General features: G+C 40.0%; 1 protein-coding gene across 1 annotated transcript in view; it reads right to left on the bottom strand.

The window, feature by feature from the left end:
* The window catches only part of BABAM2 (BRISC and BRCA1 A complex member 2), a 398,034-nt gene that overhangs the window by 262,578 nt on the left and 115,908 nt on the right, over positions 1-19,548 (bottom strand). The window contains exon 5 of the mRNA XM_021697338.2: positions 14,887-15,081. Coding sequence (XP_021553013.1) covers positions 14,887-15,081 — 195 coding nt within the window. The remainder of the gene's footprint in view (positions 1-14,886; positions 15,082-19,548) is intronic.

The following is a 19,548-nucleotide window of genomic DNA, read 5'->3' as shown; positions in this document are numbered from 1 at the left end:
CAAGACTCTGAGTTTTGGCAATTTATTAGGTCTGAGCTTTTCTTCTGCTAATAGCAGCTGTGTCATGTGACAGGTAGTGACAGGTAGACATCTTGTACAGAATGGGCTCCAAACCCAGGTTGCTCAGTAAAGGAAAATTTCACTTTCTTTCTTAGAGGCTGTTCCCTTGTCAACAAACAAGCTGTCACCTGAAACTGCTTCTACCACTTGGATAGCTACAAGTGAAGAAACACTCAAGAATGACTACAACTTGAACAGGGTGACAGTCGGGTAAGGGTGATTCTTCAAATGGACTCTGACAACCAACAGCCCAAGTCTGCAGACTGTTCCTTAGCAAAGCCATAATTACCCATTACATATAAAAAGGAAAGCCAAAGTTAGTCTAACTAGGATTTCATACCATCTCACACTGTACAAAATGTTTTCTAAGTTACATTATTTAATTATCCCAAAACCCTGTTCAATATATGTAATTCCCTTACACCTATTTCAGAAATGAGAAAACTTGGGCCTAGAACAGTCAAGAAACTTGCCCACAGCCATTGAGAGGGTAATAAAGAGTCAGAGCTCAACCTCAAGACTCAAGATCCATTCATCCTATTCATTACTATGGATTAAGAGCCTAAAGTGTGTCTGTCAGGCCCTAGACAAGGCACAGTAAATATAATGAGTAAAAGAGACATGGCCTCTGCCCTCTTGGGGCTTATCATCTAGTGGGTGAGTAAGATATTAATCAAAATAATGCTCCTATAAATTACAACCTGTGAAAAATCTATCCAAGAAAGAGCAGAGTACTCTGATATTTCAGGAAGACTGGACCTGTCTAGGCTTTGGGGTTCATTTCTTTGTGGGAACTCTTAGAAAGCCAAGTCATAAGACCATGTAGAAAAATAAACAATTGATACCAGCCAGGAAAACTTCAAAGAAGCAAAGCAATGAGAGAGAGCTAGCTACACCAGACAGTAAAGACACAGAAATTACAGAAGGGTAATACTGGTATTAAATCAACGAACAGAAAAGTAAGTCCAGAAATAAGACCAAATACATTTAGTGAATGATTGATGATGTGGAACAACTGCATCGCCATCTAGGAATGAAGTTAGATCCATATTTCACATCATATATGAGGATAAAGTCCAAGTGGATTATGACTTTCGGTGTACAAAATTGAAACCATAAGGAAGAAAACACTGATGAATGCCTTTATAACCTTGCAACAGGGAATGCCTTTCAAATATGACTCCAAATTCAGAAGCTATAAAGGGAATGATGGGTAAATTTGATGGCCTGAATATAAAAATTTTGTGGATGGCAAAAAACCACCATCAGCAAAGTCAAAAGACAACTAACAGAGGAAAATGTATTTGCAACCCTATCACAAAAAGGTAATGACCTTAATGAAAAAAAGATTAAAAAAAAAACACACACAAGAGAAAAACAGGCAACAAATATAGAGAAAAGAAATACAAATAACTCTAAAACATGAAAAAATGCTTAACCTCATTCATAACAAAAGGAATACAAATTAAAACTAAACTGAATATCATTTTTTAGCAAACAGACTGGCAGCAATCAGCACTTTAAAGATATCACAGCACTGTGTTCTCACCTCCACTGTTTCTGATGACACGTCAGTGTTGACTCAAATAACTGCTCACCTATAGATAAAGTGTCATTTTTCTGTGATCACTTAAGATATTCTCTTTATCTTTGGTTTTCAGTATTCTGACTTGCATTTTTCTTGGTTACGGTTTGTTGACATTCTTGAATCTGTAAATCTATGTCTTTCACCATATTTGGAAATATCTAGGCATTATTTCATCAACTATTTCCCTGCTCCTTCTTTTTCTCCTCTCCTCTCCTTCTAGGACTCTACTTTCATGTATATTCGATGTTTTGATTTTGCCCTGTAAGCTCTGCCTTCCCCTCTTCCAAGTATCAACCTCTATCCAGTATCTAACTGCTTTCAATCACTATCCAGCATCTTCAGGCACAGGTCTTTATATTCTTTCCAGATTAGAATTGTTATGTGTGGAAGGGTCAGTCGAGAAGCTACCAGGCCATTATGCAAAGTGGAACTTGACAGAAATCTACAAATATGTTAATACACTGTTGACAATACTGTGAAGAAATAATCACTCTCATATATTGCTGCTGGGTTAATAAATTATGAGTATGAACTTATGGAGGGCATTTTAGAGATAAAATTATAAACACACATAGTCTTTGATCTAGCAGTTCCTCTTCTAGTTATTTATCTTACTTGATAATAAGACATACTTGAACACATGCAAAATGACAGGTACAAGAATGACAGGTACAAGAATGAATGAGGTCTCTATATTTGGGGGAAAAAAAATCCTAAAGTTATGTTAGGTCAAAAGCAAGATGCCAAACATGGTGTATAAATATATGTTATCATTTGCATTAAAAGAGGGGAATATATATATATATTTGTATTTCCTTATATGTGCATATAGAAACTCTGAAAAGGTACACTAGAAAAAAGCTATACCGGTGCTTACCTGGGGTGGAGGAGGAAAAGGAAGGTGGCTCTGATTTGGGTGGACACAGGACAAAGATGGGAGAGAGAGTTTTCACTTCATGTATTTTAAGAGATTTTGATTTTTCAATAATATGACTCTATTACCCACTCAAAAACTTTTTTTTTTTTTTAGATTTTATTTATTTATTTGACAGAGAGAGACAGCAAGAGAGGGAACACAAGCAAGGGAGTGGGAGAGGGAGAAATAGGCTCCCCGCAGAGCAGGGAGCCCGATGTGGGGCTCGATCCCAGGACCCTGAGATCATGACCTGAGCCGAAGGCAGCCGCTTAACTGACTGAGCCACCCAGGCACCCCCACTCAAAAACTTTTAAAAAGGAATTTGCAGGGGCACCTGGGTGGCTCAGTCAGTTGAGCATCCAACTCCTGATTTCAGCTCAGGTCATGATTTCAAAGTCACGAGGTTGAGCCCTGCATCAGGCTCTGTGTTGAGTGCGGGGTCTGCTTCAGATTCTCTCTCCCCTCTCCCCCTGCCCCTCCCCCTGCTCACACTCTCTCTCCCTCAAATAAAGAAATAAAATCTTTTAAAAAAGGAATCTGCAAATTAAAAGTGTATATAATGAGATGCTCATAATTCATGCATTCACTCATTCATTCATTCAACAAACATTTACTGAACACCTACTGTGCCGGATGCCAGGTTAGGTGATGGAGATCTTAAGACAAACAAAATACAGTCTCTGTCCTTGTGGAGCTTAAAGTCTACTCTGAGTAGACGAACAAAATATTATGACGTGATGCTCTGACACAGATACTCAGCAGATGCTCTGGAAGTAACTGAGTTAGGACTCTGCATTTTAGGTGACAGAATTCCAACGCAAACTCACCTGAGCAAATGAAAGATAATTTCTTAAAAGGATATGGGGTATCTCATGGAATCTAAGACTAAAAATGCAGCCCAGCCTCAGTTCGGAAGACCTGAATACCCTCAGCAGTTTCTCCTTGCCTTATCTCTGCTCGCTTTGTGCTTTATCTTACTTTCTCTCTACCTACCACTTTCTGATTCTTCTGACTAGATAATATGAGAAAAAATTTATGTGTGACACACCAGTTACTCATAAGGAAACCAACCTCACTTTCTCAGTGCTAACTCCAAATTCCCAGGCAAGAACTGCTTGGCTTCCGTGCCTTCTGAACTAGTCAACACTTCTTTACAGTTGAAAAGAGTTAGTGGTACCATAAATTCACTGAAAAACTAGGAAGCATTTTTAGGAGTGGGGGGATTAAGTTATGTGTACACTCTCCCAAAGCCATAAAATAATCTGAGGGGTTTCCTGATAGAACGCTTCAAATACAGGATTCTTCACCTTTTTCCTCTTACTACTTGGAAAGAAAGCATCTGGTCCTTTGAAGACCCCTGTAGATCCCTTTCACACTGAGAAAACTATGTAAAGGGTGCTCCCTATATCTAAATGGCCACCTAGGAAATGGGGCAGGGCACCCAAGGTTTCAGAACAAACACGTGGCCTCACAAACAGAAGTGGTGGAGTGGGCACGATTCCAGTCCCTCCTCAGATGCTGCTCTGTAAGGTGGGTGCAGGCAAAGGAAGTGGAAAGGCTGTCCTCTGTGTTTCATATGCGTCCATAAAACCAGGTCTTTTCCACTTGATGCACCCTGCTGCTAAAAGAAACATGAATTTCCTACTGGTACCTCGATCATTTAAAAAATAAAAAAAATTCCTTTTACATGTCAGTAACACTGAAAAAGCTATCATATTCACCTTTAAGGTCTTTAACTTAGGTACATACATACTACTTCTTATGAATGGAATCAAAATCTGAGATATAAACTACTGCTAGCAAGATACTAAGTACTCCTACTGATATACGGGTCAAAATTCAATATAACAAATCCATTATGAAAACAAGAAAAATGTGAACCCCTGTCATGGGTTCATTTATTTTAAATCATGTTCAACTCATAATAGTTCCATGTGGTTAACAACAAAAACAAACAAATCTGTCAGTTCTAGAAGTGTGTGTAACACAGCTGACTCTCACACTACACCCTTTACAAAGGAGCGAGTCCAAGTTTATCCCTGCCTACAAGTCAAACGACTTTAGGGCATAACTCCCAAGCAGCGTAAATTCAACAGGGATTATGAGAGAAGACCCTCGGGTCCCCTGCTACATAAGGCAGACAGGCATCGCCAGAACACCCACTCCATCCTCGTGGCCCACATGCTTCCAGGCTCTCAAGATATGTTGATCCCTCTCTTACCATTCTGGCCCTCCTCTCCCACCATTCTAGACCAGCGCTCTCCAAGGGAAAGATGATACAACGCACAAATATAAGCCACACCTACATGTGTAATTTAAGATTTTTAATAATTCTAATAGCCGCATTTAAAAAGGTAAGAGAAACAAGTGAAATCACTTTTAATACTATATCCCAATATATCCAAAATATTCTCATCTCCACATGTAATCAGTATAAAAATTGTTAATGAGATCATTTTTTGTATGAATTCTTTGAATTCTGGTATGCATTTCACATTTGCATGTATCTCAATTCAGAGTAACCTTGCAAGTGCTCAACGGCCACCTATATACGTATAGCTAGGAGCTCTTGTACTGGACCGCACAGTTCTAGACATTGTTCCATCAATACTAATCCCCACATTCAGTTAGATACTCTCTGTCACAAATACCTGAAGACCTACTTGAGTTTCCAAATACCATGAACCTGGCACACTCCTCACAGGAAGGCGGACACATGTCATCTGGTTAGTGGGGGGGGGGGGGGAGTTGATCATGGGACCCCACTGCCATTTCCAGATAATATGGTTTTTCCTTCTTCCTCCAAAAACTGTCTAAACCTACTACTGTCTTTACTTCATTTTCTCCACCTGCATTTCTGACACCCTACAATCTGCTCTCCCCAGCTCAGAACTCTATCAGAACTGCTCCTGGAAAGACAAGCACCACTTTCTCCCTCTTAAAAAGTAACTTTCTCTTTCACCTTGCTTTCCATTCCTTATCTGCATCTTAGTGACATCAACCTCTACTAATCCACATATGGTACTTTATGATTAACAGCACTTTCAGAGATAATATGGGAACAACCACTAATCTAGAATTTATGGAGCCCCTACTATCATAATTCACTTCAACTATTTACAAGAGAAGGCTAATGATAATAATAATACTTTGTATTACATAACTCCATGTTTGCTTAATTCTGTTTGCTTCCCACACACAGCATCTCATTTATGTTTGTGTCAAGGGTGGGTGACAGGGGAGTTACCTCCAGGAAAGTGACACAGGGAAAACCTATAGTCACATATACACAAAACCAATGACAGAATTAGATCTGAAGCTCCCACTTCCCAGATCACTCTCTCTCCAATACATTTCCTATGTATACAGGCCTCTGCTCTGAAGGACTTTACACTCTAATACATACTGCTATAAAAGTAATCAAACAAGGAGGCCATCAGACTGAGGGGGTTCTCATGGCTTGGTAGCTAACTTAAGCAAACTGAAATCTAAACCAATCATTTCCTATAAATGCCTCCAAATTAAGAAGAACAATCAATCACAAACAGCCAACTGGGCTTTCCCAAATGATGCAACTACTTAAGCTACAGCCAATCAATTAAGTCCCCTGCTTTGCTGCTTTGTCTTCTCTACAAAAACCCTGCCCCCTAGCTTTTGTCAGTAGAATGCTCCTAATCACTGTCCATGTCTGCTCAAATAAACTCTTAAAAATTTTAATATGCCTCAGTTTATTTTTTAACAAACCTCATATACTTTCCCCTGAAACGTAAATCACAGCAGGATGAGATGGCAGAAGCCTCAGTCATTAACTCAAATGAGGAGCTCCTCATGGAATGGCTCCTTTCTTCTCTGCACAATATTCTTAAACGCTGCGAGAACTTAATTTATAAGCCATGGATTCCTAAAATCTTACTGGAATTTGGGGGTCAACTACAATAACAAAAAAAGATAATTGCTTCACATTCTCCATTATATAAGTGTATGTCATTATTAAGAAAATACCCAGAAAAGGAAAAAATATGTTGCCAAAACACTGTTTTATCTCACATATCACCCACTGGTATTCTTTAATATGTAAAAAATGTGAAAACGTGGTTGTGGAACATCTCAAAACATTCATTTCATAGCAGGAAAGAAAAATGTCTTTGATCGAAATATTAGGTATGATTAACTTTGAGTTCTGGGAATTAAAAGCCAAAGGAAAAAAAAAATCACAAATTTCCTTTGTTTTGTGCTTTGTTACAATTAACAAACACTGGTTCTTCAGATACAACAGACCCATGCAGGAAACACTGGCAAGGCAGTTGATATATATAACATAAAATGAGACCTTAGGCTTTACCCATTGAGAAAACTGATAATGCACCCTTATTTTGATATAGTGTATCAAAACAGTATGTATGATTTTAATACCTGTAGCTTATATTGTGGCATTCATCAAAATTAACATTCTAATCTTAAAACTAACTCTGCTCAAAGAGGTAACAGGTGATTTTGTGGTGATGGAATAATTCCGTATTCGACTGCAGTGGTAGTTACAGGAAATGATGCCTGTGGTAAACTGGCATACACATACATCATGCCAAGGTCAATTTCTTAGTTTCTATACTGTACTATCATTATGTAAAATAAAACCACTGGAGGAAATTGAGTGAAGGGTATGCAAGACCTCTGTACTATTTCAAAACCTCTTGTGAATCTACAGTGATTTCTAAATAAATAAATAAATATACTTAAAAAATAACTCTGACCATGCAGGCACATAAGAATTGTTCATTCTGGGACGCCTGGGTGGCTCAGTCGGTTGAGCGGCTGCCTTCGGCCCAGGTCGTGATCCCAGGGTCTTGGGATCAAGTCCCACATCGGGCTCCTTGCTGAACAGGGAGCCTGCTTCTCCCTCTCTCTCCCTCTGCTTGTGCTCTCTCTGTCAAATAAATAAAATCTTAAAAAAAAAAAAAAAAAGAATTGTTCATTCTGAACATACAAGCTTACATTTCAATGTATCATCTGTTTTCTCCAAATTAAAAAGAAAGAACAGTGCTTACTAAAAATTACAAAACCACCAGAGATAAAGAATACAATGTTCAAAACTAACATCTACTCATTCAAGGAGATGAGCAAAGCAAGTAAGACAAATGACTTCATAAAAAGACAAAGGCAAAGAACAAAGGGTTTTTGCTGGTTTTCTTAAAAATGTTTACCTTCAAGTGTTCACTTGCTGAAACCTTCTAGATGGAAGTTTGGGGGAAAAAAGAAGAGTGTCTCTGAGGTGGTATGGAGGCAGCACTGAATTTCAAATTGGCAGGCTTGTCAGAAGGCTGACAGGAGATCAGAACCCTCTCCTCTTCTCCATGGCTATTACAGTTTTCCTTTTGCCAGCTGACAGTAACAAGGAAGAGGCATCTCAGGTTCTTAAGAGCCTCACACTTTTGCAACAGAAATGGAAAGTTAAGAATGTAAATATATGTGGCAGAAAGAAATATTCAGCAATGACAAGCAGTCGCCATCCTCTCAAAAGAATACAGGATTTTGTAATCCAAAGGCATTGAATAATTATGCAGTCTTAGATTGATCACAGAGAGTAGTTGTCAGATGGGCTAGTCGGATCAGGAGAACCAAAATAAATGGATTTACAATTATATTGATCTCACGGTGTTTATAGGAGAGCATATTAATGTTTTAATTCATAATCATCAATTTATTTCATATAAAAAGTCTTCATGCTTCAATATTCTAATAAGAGATAATAGATGTGGGGCCCTGGGGTGGCTCAGTTGGTTGAGAGTCCAACTCTTGGTTTCAGCTCAGATCATGATCTCAGGGTTGTGGGCCCCACATCTGGCTCTGCACTCAGCAGGGAGTCTGCCTGAGGATTCTCTACCTCTCCTCCTGCCCCTCCCCCCGCTTGCAAGCACGTACATGCGCCTGCACGCGCACGCGCACACTCTTTCTAAATAAATAAAATCTTTTAAAAAAGAGAGAGATAATAGATGTGATTTATTGATAAGTAAATCAGTCATATATGTGTGCTTACAATTCTTGTTCCCCATGCAGGTCATGCCCCTAAGTTATTCTCCAACCATTACCCACTGCCCTCCTCTACCTATCATGCCGTATCCACCTTCCCTTATGGCCTCCGCCAGCTCCAGTTCATCAGGGACAGCTTTCCATAGTCACTTCATTCCTCAGTGACTGGGTCTTCTAGATTCTTACACAGGCTGTACTACCACTTGAGACAATTTATCCAACACTGCTATTTCATTTTTTTACAAATGTGCATTGAGTCTTCTCAACTGGATTTTTAACACCTTCAAGAGCAAAAGCTGTCACTGGTATACTTTTACCCAAAACTTTTTTAGGTTACCCTTTTTTTGGGGGGGGGGGTTACCCTTTTTTACCCAAAACTAGCAGAGCAGACTTTCCATAAATGGACATCAGTCCTGCACTGGCTTAGCCCCTATCAAACTGCATCTTGGGGGATTGCTACAGCATTCCAGTGCATATAAATATAAAAATAATTTTAAATAGATTCTGTAGTCTTCCATAATAACTACCTTTTCACACTCCATGTTATCAGAAAATTTGAAAAGCATGTCCTAATAAAACAGTGAACAAAAAAAATAGGGTCAAAAGAAAAGCCCTATGACATTCCACAAGACACCTGATGGCTGACAAGAGTTACATCCAATCTTTTAGGGTAGCTCTTCCACAGATTCAAACAACCAAGAAAGGAACATACAGTCAGTAGAATACTAAGGGAGAATGACAGAATGCTTTATTGAAAATGAGATAATCTAAGTCAACGACATCCACCTTCCTTAGAAGGGTAAAATAAACTGCCATGACTGTTTCTTGGTTACCCAACTGTCCTTCCAACTGACTACTGCATTCTTATTTAAATGTTTGCAAATCATAGGGCACCTGAGTGGCTCAGTTGGTTGAGCATCTGCTTGGCTCAGGTCATGATCCCCGGGTCTTGGGATTGAGCCCCACATCCATGGGGCTCTCTGTTTAGCAAGGAGCCTGCTTCTCCCTCTCCCTCAGCCTGCCGCTCCCCCTGCTTGTGTTCTCTCTCTCTCCCCCCACCGTCAAATAAATAAATAAAATCTTTTAAAAAAAAAAGTTTGCAAATCAACCATGTAAAGACCTGAGTGTAATTTCTTTTAAAAATCTCCACAACATTTTTACGTTCTACAGTCTTCCAGGATCTTTCTGTTTCTCCACAGTTTCTCAAAGATATCTCTGAGAGCACATCTGCCAATTTCTTAAGTACCCGTTTTGAAACAGTCTCCCCTAGAGCCTCCAGATGGAGCACAGCTTTGCCGACACCTTGATTTTAGCCCAAGGAGACCCATTTCAGACTTCCGACCTCCAGAACTATAACAATAATAAATTTGTGTAGTTTTAAGCCACCAAGTTCGTGGTAATTTTTTACAGCAGCAAAAGGAAACTCATACAGTCCTGGATTCGAAAAGTCTTGGCTCAAAACTCAAAATCAAGTTCCTTGTTTTCTGCCGGCGTCCTGTGTTTATTGTCCAAATTCTTGGTCTAGTTATGGATTCCATTAGCACACTGTCCTTTAATGCATTCCTGAACCAGTCTGCCAAGCTTGAATGTGTTTCATCCCTCAAGACACCTTTATATTCTGCTCCTTGACCAGTAACTAACTCATATGCCTATCTTTTTACTTCTGTAGTCTCAGCTCCCACTTCTACTAGGGCCCTCCCTAGGCCTGCTCTGCTGGAAGCTTAACCTCTAACCTGCCTTGCTATGGGATTCTCAGTTTCTTCACTTCCCCTGAATCCATACCCATTGCCCTAATGCTTACAAATTATTCAATAGTAAATCAAAATAAACTGGGGTAAGTATAGCAGTAGTAGGCTTTTTAAGTGAAGAATGAAAACACTATAAACTGTCTAGCTGCTTTAAATGATTTTAAACTTCAACATCTAGATGGACTGTAAGTCAAGTATTAGCTGAGCCAATGAATATAAGGTTGACCTTTGAACAACACAGGTTTGAACGGCACGGGTCCACTTATAAAGAAATTTTTTTCAATAAATACAGTACAGGACTATTACTGTATTTTCTCTTCCTTAAGATTTTCTAAAATAACATTTTCTTTTCTCTAGCTACTTTATTGGAAGAAAACAGTATATAATATATATAACATACAAAATATGTGTTAATCAACCTTTTATGTTAGCAGTGAGGCTTCCGGTCAGCAGGAGGCTATTAGTAGTTAAGTTCTGGGGAAGTCCAAAGTTATACATGGATTTTTGACTGCACGACAGGGGTGGAAGGGGGGAGATGGTGCCCCTAACCCCGTGTTGTTCAAGGGTCCACTGCAATTTAAAAACTTTTTAGTTCGGAAAAGGTGCCATAAAACTGGATATATTTAAAATCAGCCTTAATATTCAAAGGGTGAATTGGGTAGGAAGGAAAACCCTAAAAACCAAAGACCAATTAGTTTGACAGTGATTCCCATTTTCAAATGAGTCTATCAGCACTAAAGACAACAGAGGTTCACCAAGAAGTCATGCCAAATTAACCTAACATCTGTTTTTGAGAGGAGAACTAAGATGACTATTTAATAAGAAAAATGCTAGGAGGAGAGGATAAACTAAGTTCAACAATGTCTTCCTTACAATCCATGCGAACAGATTCAAGATGCAAAATCATCAATAGTTTAAAGCCTTAACCTCTGCACTGTTGGTGGAAACTGAAAACGGTGCAGCCATTATGGAAAACAGTAAAGAGGTTTTTCAAAACTGAAAAACAGCATTGGCGATATGAACCAGCAATCCCACTCTTGGGGATATAATCAAAAGAATTCAAAGCAGGATCTTGCAGATTTATTAGCACACCCTTATACAGTGCAGCATTATTCACAATAGCCAAGAGGCGGAAGCAACTCAAATGTCCATCAACGTGTAAATGGGTAAACAAAATGTGTATATACTTACAATGGAATACTATGCAATCTTTAAAAAGGAATGAAATTTATCACACACTACAACCTGCATGAACCTCAAAGGCATTATGCTAAATGAAATAAGCCAGTCACAAAAGGACAAATGCTGCATGATCCCATTTACTGCAAGAATCTAAAAGACTCAAAATGACAGAAACAGAAAGTAGAAAGGTAGTTGCCAAGGGCTAGAAGGAAGGGAAACTGGTACTTAACGGGCACAGAGTTTCAAATCTGCAAGATGAAAAAGTTCTAGAGATGTATTGCACAACAATGTGAAGATACTCAACACTATTGAACTGTATACTTAGAAATGGTGAAGGTGGTAAATTAACTTTATCAGTCTTTTACCACAATAAACAAAATAGTTTAAAAAAAAAAACTTGAAAAAAAAAACTTGAACTGAACAAACAAGATGATTTGTAACAATAAATTTTAAACCTACTGATTCAAAGGCATTAATCATGTATAAGACCTTGGGAAACATGTCCTTTAAGAAAAGGCTAAAGAATAAAAGGGAAGGAGGCATATTCAACTTAAGGAAGACTAAGTGAAACCTAAAAGAGTTAAGACAGAGAAGGAAATCTAAAAGTTATTCTATGGTTAACTAGACTCAGGTTTATTCATTCATTCATTCAACAATGTTTATAGAAAATAAACAATGTGGCAGCTACTGTTCTAGGTGTTTCTGATACAACAGTGAACAGAGCAGAGATACCTGCCTTCCTGAAATTTTACATTCCAGTGGGGAGAGACACACAAACAATAAACAATAAATGAGTGTGGTAGGCTGCTTCTAAGTGGCTCCCAATGGTCCCTGGTATTCATCCTCTCAATATAATTCCTCCCCTGCGTATGGACTGGACTTAACAAACAGAACACAGTAAATGTGATGAGATATCACTTCCAATATTTGATCATAAAGACTGTGATCTATCTCACACTCTCTCCTGCTTGCTTGCTCTGGTGAAGCCAGCTGCCATCTTATAAGCTGCCCTCTGGAGAGGCCCTGTGAAGAGCCAAGAAGCTGAGGGCAGCCCCAGCCAACAGCCAGAAGCCAGGACTGAACTAAGACCCTCAAACCAAAGGCCCACAAGGACCTAAATGGTACCAACAATCACATGAATGAACTTAGAATGGATCCATCTCCAGTTGAGCCTTGAGGAGACTACAGCCCTGGCCACTACCTTGAGTTCAGCTTATCAGAGCCCCAGAAGCAGAGGGTCTATACAGATTCCTGACAAACAAAAACTATGATAATAAATGTTGTTTTAAGTCACTAAATTCTGAAATGGTTATTTTATGCAGCACTATATTATACAACATGCTAATTATATGTATGTTAAAAAGAGATGCAAATAAATGTAGAGCAGAGTAAAGGTGGGGGGGGTGCGAGATTCGATTTTAAAAAAGGGGTGTTACAGGGGCGCCTGGGTGGCTCAGTCGTTAAGCGTCTGCCTTCGGCTCAGGTCATGATCCCAGGGTCCTGCTCTGCGGGAACCCTGCTTCTCCCTCTCCCACTCCCCCTGCTTGTGTTCCCTCTCTCGTTGTGTCTCTCTCTGTCAAATAAATAAATAAAAATCTTTAATTAAAAAAAAGGGGGTGTTACACAGGGTGCCTGGGTGGCTCAGTCGGTTAAGCATCTGCCTTCTTTGGCTTAGGTCATGATCTCATGGTCCTGGGATCGGGCCCCAGGTGGGGCTCCATGCTCAGCGGGGAGTCTGCTTCTCCCCCTTCCTCTGCTCTTCCCACCCCCACCCCACACTGCTCGTGTTCTCTCTCAAATAAATAAATAAAATCTTTTAAAAAGGGGGGGTGTTACAAAGACTTGCATGTGAATGTTTGTAGTAGCATTATTCATGAGAGTCAAAAAGTGGAAACAACCCAAATGTCCATCAATAGGTAAATGGAGAAACAAAATGTGGTATGTCTATACAATGGAATCATTCAGCCACAAAAAGAAAGCAAGCAGAGACACATGCTACGCCGTGGAAGAAGTGCAAACATATTATGCTAAGTGAAAGAAGGCAGCCACAAAAGAATACCATTGTATGAAGAAAACCTATACAGAGAAAAAGTAGTTTAGTAGTTCCCAACTACTTTGTCTTGGGATAGGTGTAGGAAGAGGATTAACCATAAATGGGCATGAGCGATCTTATCGGGGTGATGGAACCATTCTCAAACTGGATTGTGGTGGTGGCTGCTCAACTTGGCAAATGTATTAAAAATCACTGAATGGGACACTTAAAACAGGTGAATTTACAGTACGTAAATTATACCTCAAAAAAGTTGCTTAAAAAAATTGGGGGGTGTTGGGGCGCCTAGGTGGCTCAGTCGGTTAAGCAACTGACTCTTGATCTCAGCTGAGGTCTTGATTTTAGGGTCGTGAGTTCAAGCCCCACCCCGGGAGCCAGCATGGAGTCTACTAAAAAAAAAAAATGGGGGTGTTAACACAGGCATCACAGAGAATATAACATATGAGTAAAACCTAAAAAGGAAGGGTGTCAGCCATGAGAATATCTAGGGGAAATATGCCAGACAAGGGGAAGCTACACAGAGACCCTAGGGCAGGAGCACACCTGTGTGTCTGCACACAGCAAGGGTGCTAGTACGGTGGAACTGGAAACTTTTAGACAGGAAAGTAAGAGACGAAGTGAGAGAAGCAGTGATGGGTGGAGGGTAGTGGTGATGGGAAGCACGTAGGGCGTTTCTACGCCACTGGAGGGACTTTGGCTTTAGCACGTGAGAAACAGAGAGTATATTTGAGTTCTGGGAAGAGGAGAGACACGATCCAACTTGAGTTTGTAAGATCCTACAAAGTCAAAAAATTACAAAAAGAGATTATAAAAGGCTCCAGACAAGCTAGCTACCTCCAGAGTTACTGACCTCTCTTGTCTGACTGGGAGAGAGAGACGTTCTACACCAAAAAGGAAGGGGCTCTTGTCAGTGTCTCAAATATGTGGCCTGTGTGACCGGCCTCAGAACCTCCAAGGGACCCTTATTATACAGGCAGGTCCCGAAGTTTTACCCCTGACTCGTGAACATTTGGGGATGAGGACAGAAGACTCCAAATTTTACAAACTTCCCCAGGTGATCATTTTGAGGAACATGATGAACCAGATGAACGTTTAAGTCCCTTCTCCTTCTAAGTGGCTCCCAATGGTCCCTGGTATTCACCCTCTCATATAATTCCTCCCCGAGGAATTACACAGAAATTTCGAGAAAGTACACAGGCACCTGAAACCATGTTTACCTAAGGAAATGGCTGGGATTGACTACAAATGAACATCAGAATTGATTACTTTATTACAAAGGAAGTGCCTTTTTTTCCCATCCTCAAAAACACCTTACCCAGTTGTTCTTCTTCCCAGCGTAAATTTCCATGTTCTCTCCGTACTGCGGCTCTTCCAGTAGCGTCTGGTACTCAAACAGGAGGCGGGAGCTCTCCCGGAGGCGGCCGCACTGGAACTGGTGGTACTGCTGCACGAGCTCCTTCACCACAAGCAACAGACATTCAGGGTTTGAAGGGTTCCAGGAGGCAAGGTTCTGCAGGAGCCAAAAATAAAAGGCCAGTGAAAAAGGAATTTTCATACAAATCCAGTATCACATGAGCACAGCAACATAGAGGGAAAGTTATGAAAATCTAAGAGGAACAGATCACTCTTAATTAGCAATAAACACAGAACTGAAGTTAGAAGCATCTTTTGAGCTTGGTGACTTTGCCGGCCTTCTACAAATCCTGGCAGAAAGTCAAGGTGGAATTCCATCATGAGGAGACAGAAACGTAAAGTGTAGAGCAGGGCAGTGATAAAACGAGAAACCTAAATATCCTAGAAGACCATCATTTTAGCCCCAGAAGACTTAATTTCCTTCTTATTCTTTTATAATTTTAATTTTTTTCCATCTGCACATAAATCCAGCATTATATGCTAATATCATTCAACCCAGATCCCCACACCATCTGCATCTATAATACCAGATATTAATAAATGCTCTGTAAACACCAGAGCCCCACAGAAATATAAGCACACCGGTGATGGTTTGGCCTAGAAATGATAGGAATGGAGTAGAGAAGAGGGAAAATAAATCAGGAAATGCAAGGTCCAGAGAGAGGAAGGAAATGGCCATGACAGCTTATGAGCAAGAAAGGAGCTGGGAACGGGGGAAAATCTGGTCAACAGACAGTCACTGTGAAGCTCACATTCATTCATTCAACAATAGCTATCAAATGCCTATTATTAAGCATCAGCCACCATTCTAGGCAGTAAAGAAAACAAGCCAAGCCCTTGCTCTCCAAGAACTTACATTTTAGTGGGCCAAAATAAACAACAAACAATGAAATAGATCAGTAGATGGTAATAAATGCTACTGAGCACCATACAGCATGCATCCCAGAAGCCTAGGGAAGGGAGTGGTTCAAGGAGAAAGAGGTGATCAGCTGTGTGAAATGGTGTTAACAAGGTGAGTTAAGGAAGCCTGAGAGCTGGCCACTGGGCCCAGTGACACACCCATGAATAGCATCCTCAGCAGGTGCTCTTTGGTAATGTAAAAACGTAACTGTCAAGCATTGAAGAAAGGATATGTAGAAAGTGCACATAGCTAAGACAGACAATTCAAACTGGCAACTAGTGGGGAGTGTGGGGTCCAAGGGAAAGTTCTGCTCAGATGTTTATCCTCTGCTGGAATGTCCATGTAGAGAAGGGGGTGGGGGAATAAGGTGAGGGTGGGGAATAAAGTGGGGGTGGGAGGCAGAATAGCAGGAGGAAAGAAAGCAAATAGGTAGACAGGGATGGGATCTCCAAGAGGGCTGGCCTTAGAAATGAGCGCAGAGAGTCCACCCATAGGAACGGGAGGAAAAGCCAAGTAAATGAGTGTTAAGTGCAGGCAGGTTGTTCCATGAGGTGAAAGGAGCATGTGGTCCGGAGAGCTTCTCTTTTCTCCTTGAAACAGGAAGGAAGGTCATCAAACAGGAGTCAGGAAGAAGGAAAGGATATTGGAAGTTGGAGAAGAAAGTATGAAATAGTCACTTAGAAGAGACATTTAGTAGACTAAATGGACTGGAGAAATGTAGGAAGAATTCCAGATAGCACTAAAAGCCCTACTGAGGTTAGAGGGATGGTTTTTAAGTGAGACCAATTAGCATAAATTTCATTGCCTGGGTGCAAACGTGAAGTGAGAGGAATTTGGATTTAACAAAGCTTGGGACTTTGCCAGAAAAGCACAACAGAAAGAGAGGCAAAGATCTTAGAGGGTTTGCAAAAGAATGATTACAATTATGAACCGTGGACGTTAAGCCAGGAAAAAGACAAACAAGTTTGTAAGGGAGGTGAGAATTCGTGAAAGGGTGGCAGAACCAATGGTCCTGAGTTTGGTGGATCATTAGGTATTATTACATGGGGAAAGGCTTACTAATAGGGAAAATACATAACCTTGAACCAGGGCTGCTGCAAATTCAAGGACAGTGAATAGAATAAGAATGACAAAGGTAATAAAAGCCTGGTAGGCTAATGCTCATTAGGGTGAGGTTTGCTCCTCCAATTAGGTCAATCAGTAGGTGTCCGGCAGTAACAGGGCCAGTGCTATTGGCTGAATAAAAAGACTAATGGGTTTGATAACTAACAGAAAACATAGTAACAGATAACTATTAAAAAGAATGAATTGGAGAGATGGGAGGTGTGGTCAGAGAACAGGACGGTTACAACCGAGGGAGCAGAGGTGGTCTGTAACTGGGACTGACAAGGTGTGGAGTACCACCAAAAGCGTGCCTGGCTGGGAAGAATCATTTATATGCATATTAAATCATTTATGTAGAGAATTTTAGGGAATGACAATTTCCTTGGTAGCAGCACTGAAGAGCAAGGAGAACACCTACATACCTCTAGGCACAATGGTATAAAGGGTGTGAGAGAGAAATCAGCTCCAATTTATTGGAGAACACGGAGGGAAAGGCGGAACCTCCAGGCAGAAGATCAGACTCCAGAGTAGTGCTTACCAGTCTTTGCAACGGAATCACCCAGACAGCTTTAAAAATACTAATACTTGGGCCCTACCCTCCACCTCCTGATTTTGGTTCAATTGGGTTAATCTGAGATCCCTCTCCGAGGTCTTGGGTATTGGGGTGTTTGTTTTAAATTCAAGCTCCCAGGTGATTCGAATGCAAAGCAAAGGTTGAGAACCATGGACTTGGAGGAAAAAGGATTACAGAAAAGCTTGCGGATACAGGATATCTGTGGATACAGGACTCTACTGATAAGAGTTGACAGTGTTAATACCCCAAAACACCCAATCTCTAGAAAGCTGGAAATTTAGCATCAATAAAGGAGAACACATGTTACACTACCAATGTTCAACAGGTGATAATTATACAGCTTGCCAAATGCTATACAAATTCTAAGAACTTTTCATATATTCAAGTTAATCCATATCACAACCTTATAGACTATATTACTATACTTTATAGATGAGGCAAAAAGTAGTTCAATATCTTGTTCAGAGCTATTAAGCAATCAAGTTGAGTTTCAAACTTAAGCAATTTGGCTCCAAGTCCCTGCTTAAGCACTACACCAAAGGTTCTTACACATTTTGGTCTTGGATACCTTTTACACTCTTTTAAAAAAAAGTACTGAGAACACCAAAGAGCTTCTGTGTAGATGAATTATAGGGATTAAATTTACTATATAAAAAATGAAAACCCAGAAATTTTTAAAATATTTATTAATTCATTTTAAAATAACAAACCTACTATATATTAACATAGAAATATTTTTAATGGAATCACTAGGATTTCCAAAAGAAACAGAGCATGGCATTGTTTTACATTCTTGCAAATCTCTTTAATGTCTGGCTTAATAAAAGAGCTGAATTCTCATATCTGCTTTTACGTTTAGTGTTGCAATATGTTGTTTTGGCTGAAGGATATGAAAAAAAATCCAGCCTCACTCAAATATGTACTTTAAAAAGAGAGGAGTATTTTAATAGCCTTGTCAAATAATTCTAGATATATTCTTCTTGGATACTATACCAAAACTCAACAAGTGGAAGTTTCTTAAAGGTTAGCTGCAGGGGCACCTGGCTGGCTCAGTCATTGAGCATCTGCCTTTGGCTCAGGTCATGATCCCAGGGTCCTGGGATCGAGCCCCGCATCGGGCTCCCTGCTCTGCGGGGAAGCCTGCTTCCCCCTCTCCTACTCCCCCTACTTGTGTTCCTTCTCTCACTGTGTCTCTCTCTGTCAAATAAATAAATAAAATCCTCAAAAAAATTTTTTAAAAAATAAAGGTTAGCTGCAATGTGGAATCTGAAACTGTATTAATAAGCATTTCATACTCTTACATTAAATTCCATTCATCTATCTTGCACTTTAAATATATCTTCTACTCAATGCATGATTTTGTACCATCATGCATTTGGTCATTTAGAAAATACTGATTCACAGAGTTATGCAGATCTTCCAAATATTGACACATTTCATTTATAGTACCACATAATCACATTCATTAATATCATAACTAATAATCTCACCGGAAAAGTCTTCTATCAAAAGAAAACAAACAAAAGGTTTAAAAAAATGCATCCTTTAAAAGGACAGCAATTACTCAGATCTACTAAGTAGTTTGATTTACAGGCACCAAATGACAATGGGGAAATCATGAAATACGTCTTAAGGGATGTTCAAATAAAGATTTGATGAACAGAGGAAAAAAGTAAGCTCTTGAGCATAGTACAGTGAATGAAAGACAGCCCTAGCTATGAACTGATTTGATAAGAAGAGTACAAAAGTCCTCACTGGCAAACCTCTTGACCTCAAGATTCTGAAAATTCCTTTTGAGCTACTCAAGACCACAAAGTATCAATAGGATATAACGACAAGGGGCGCCTGAGTGGCTCAGTCTTTTGAGCGTCTGCCTTCAGCTCAGGTCATGATCCCGGGGTCCTGGGATCAAGCTCCACGTCGGGCTCCCTGCTCAGAGGGGGGAGTCTGCTTCTCTCGCTCCCTCTGCCCCTCCCCCTGCTTGG

The sequence above is a fragment of the Neomonachus schauinslandi genome, chromosome 10 (assembly GCF_002201575.2).
Source record: "Neomonachus schauinslandi chromosome 10, ASM220157v2, whole genome shotgun sequence".
Lineage (NCBI taxonomy): Eukaryota > Metazoa > Chordata > Mammalia > Carnivora > Phocidae > Neomonachus > Neomonachus schauinslandi.
The sequence above is the reverse complement of the archived record's forward strand: the minus strand, read 5'-3'. Positions and strand labels throughout refer to the sequence as shown.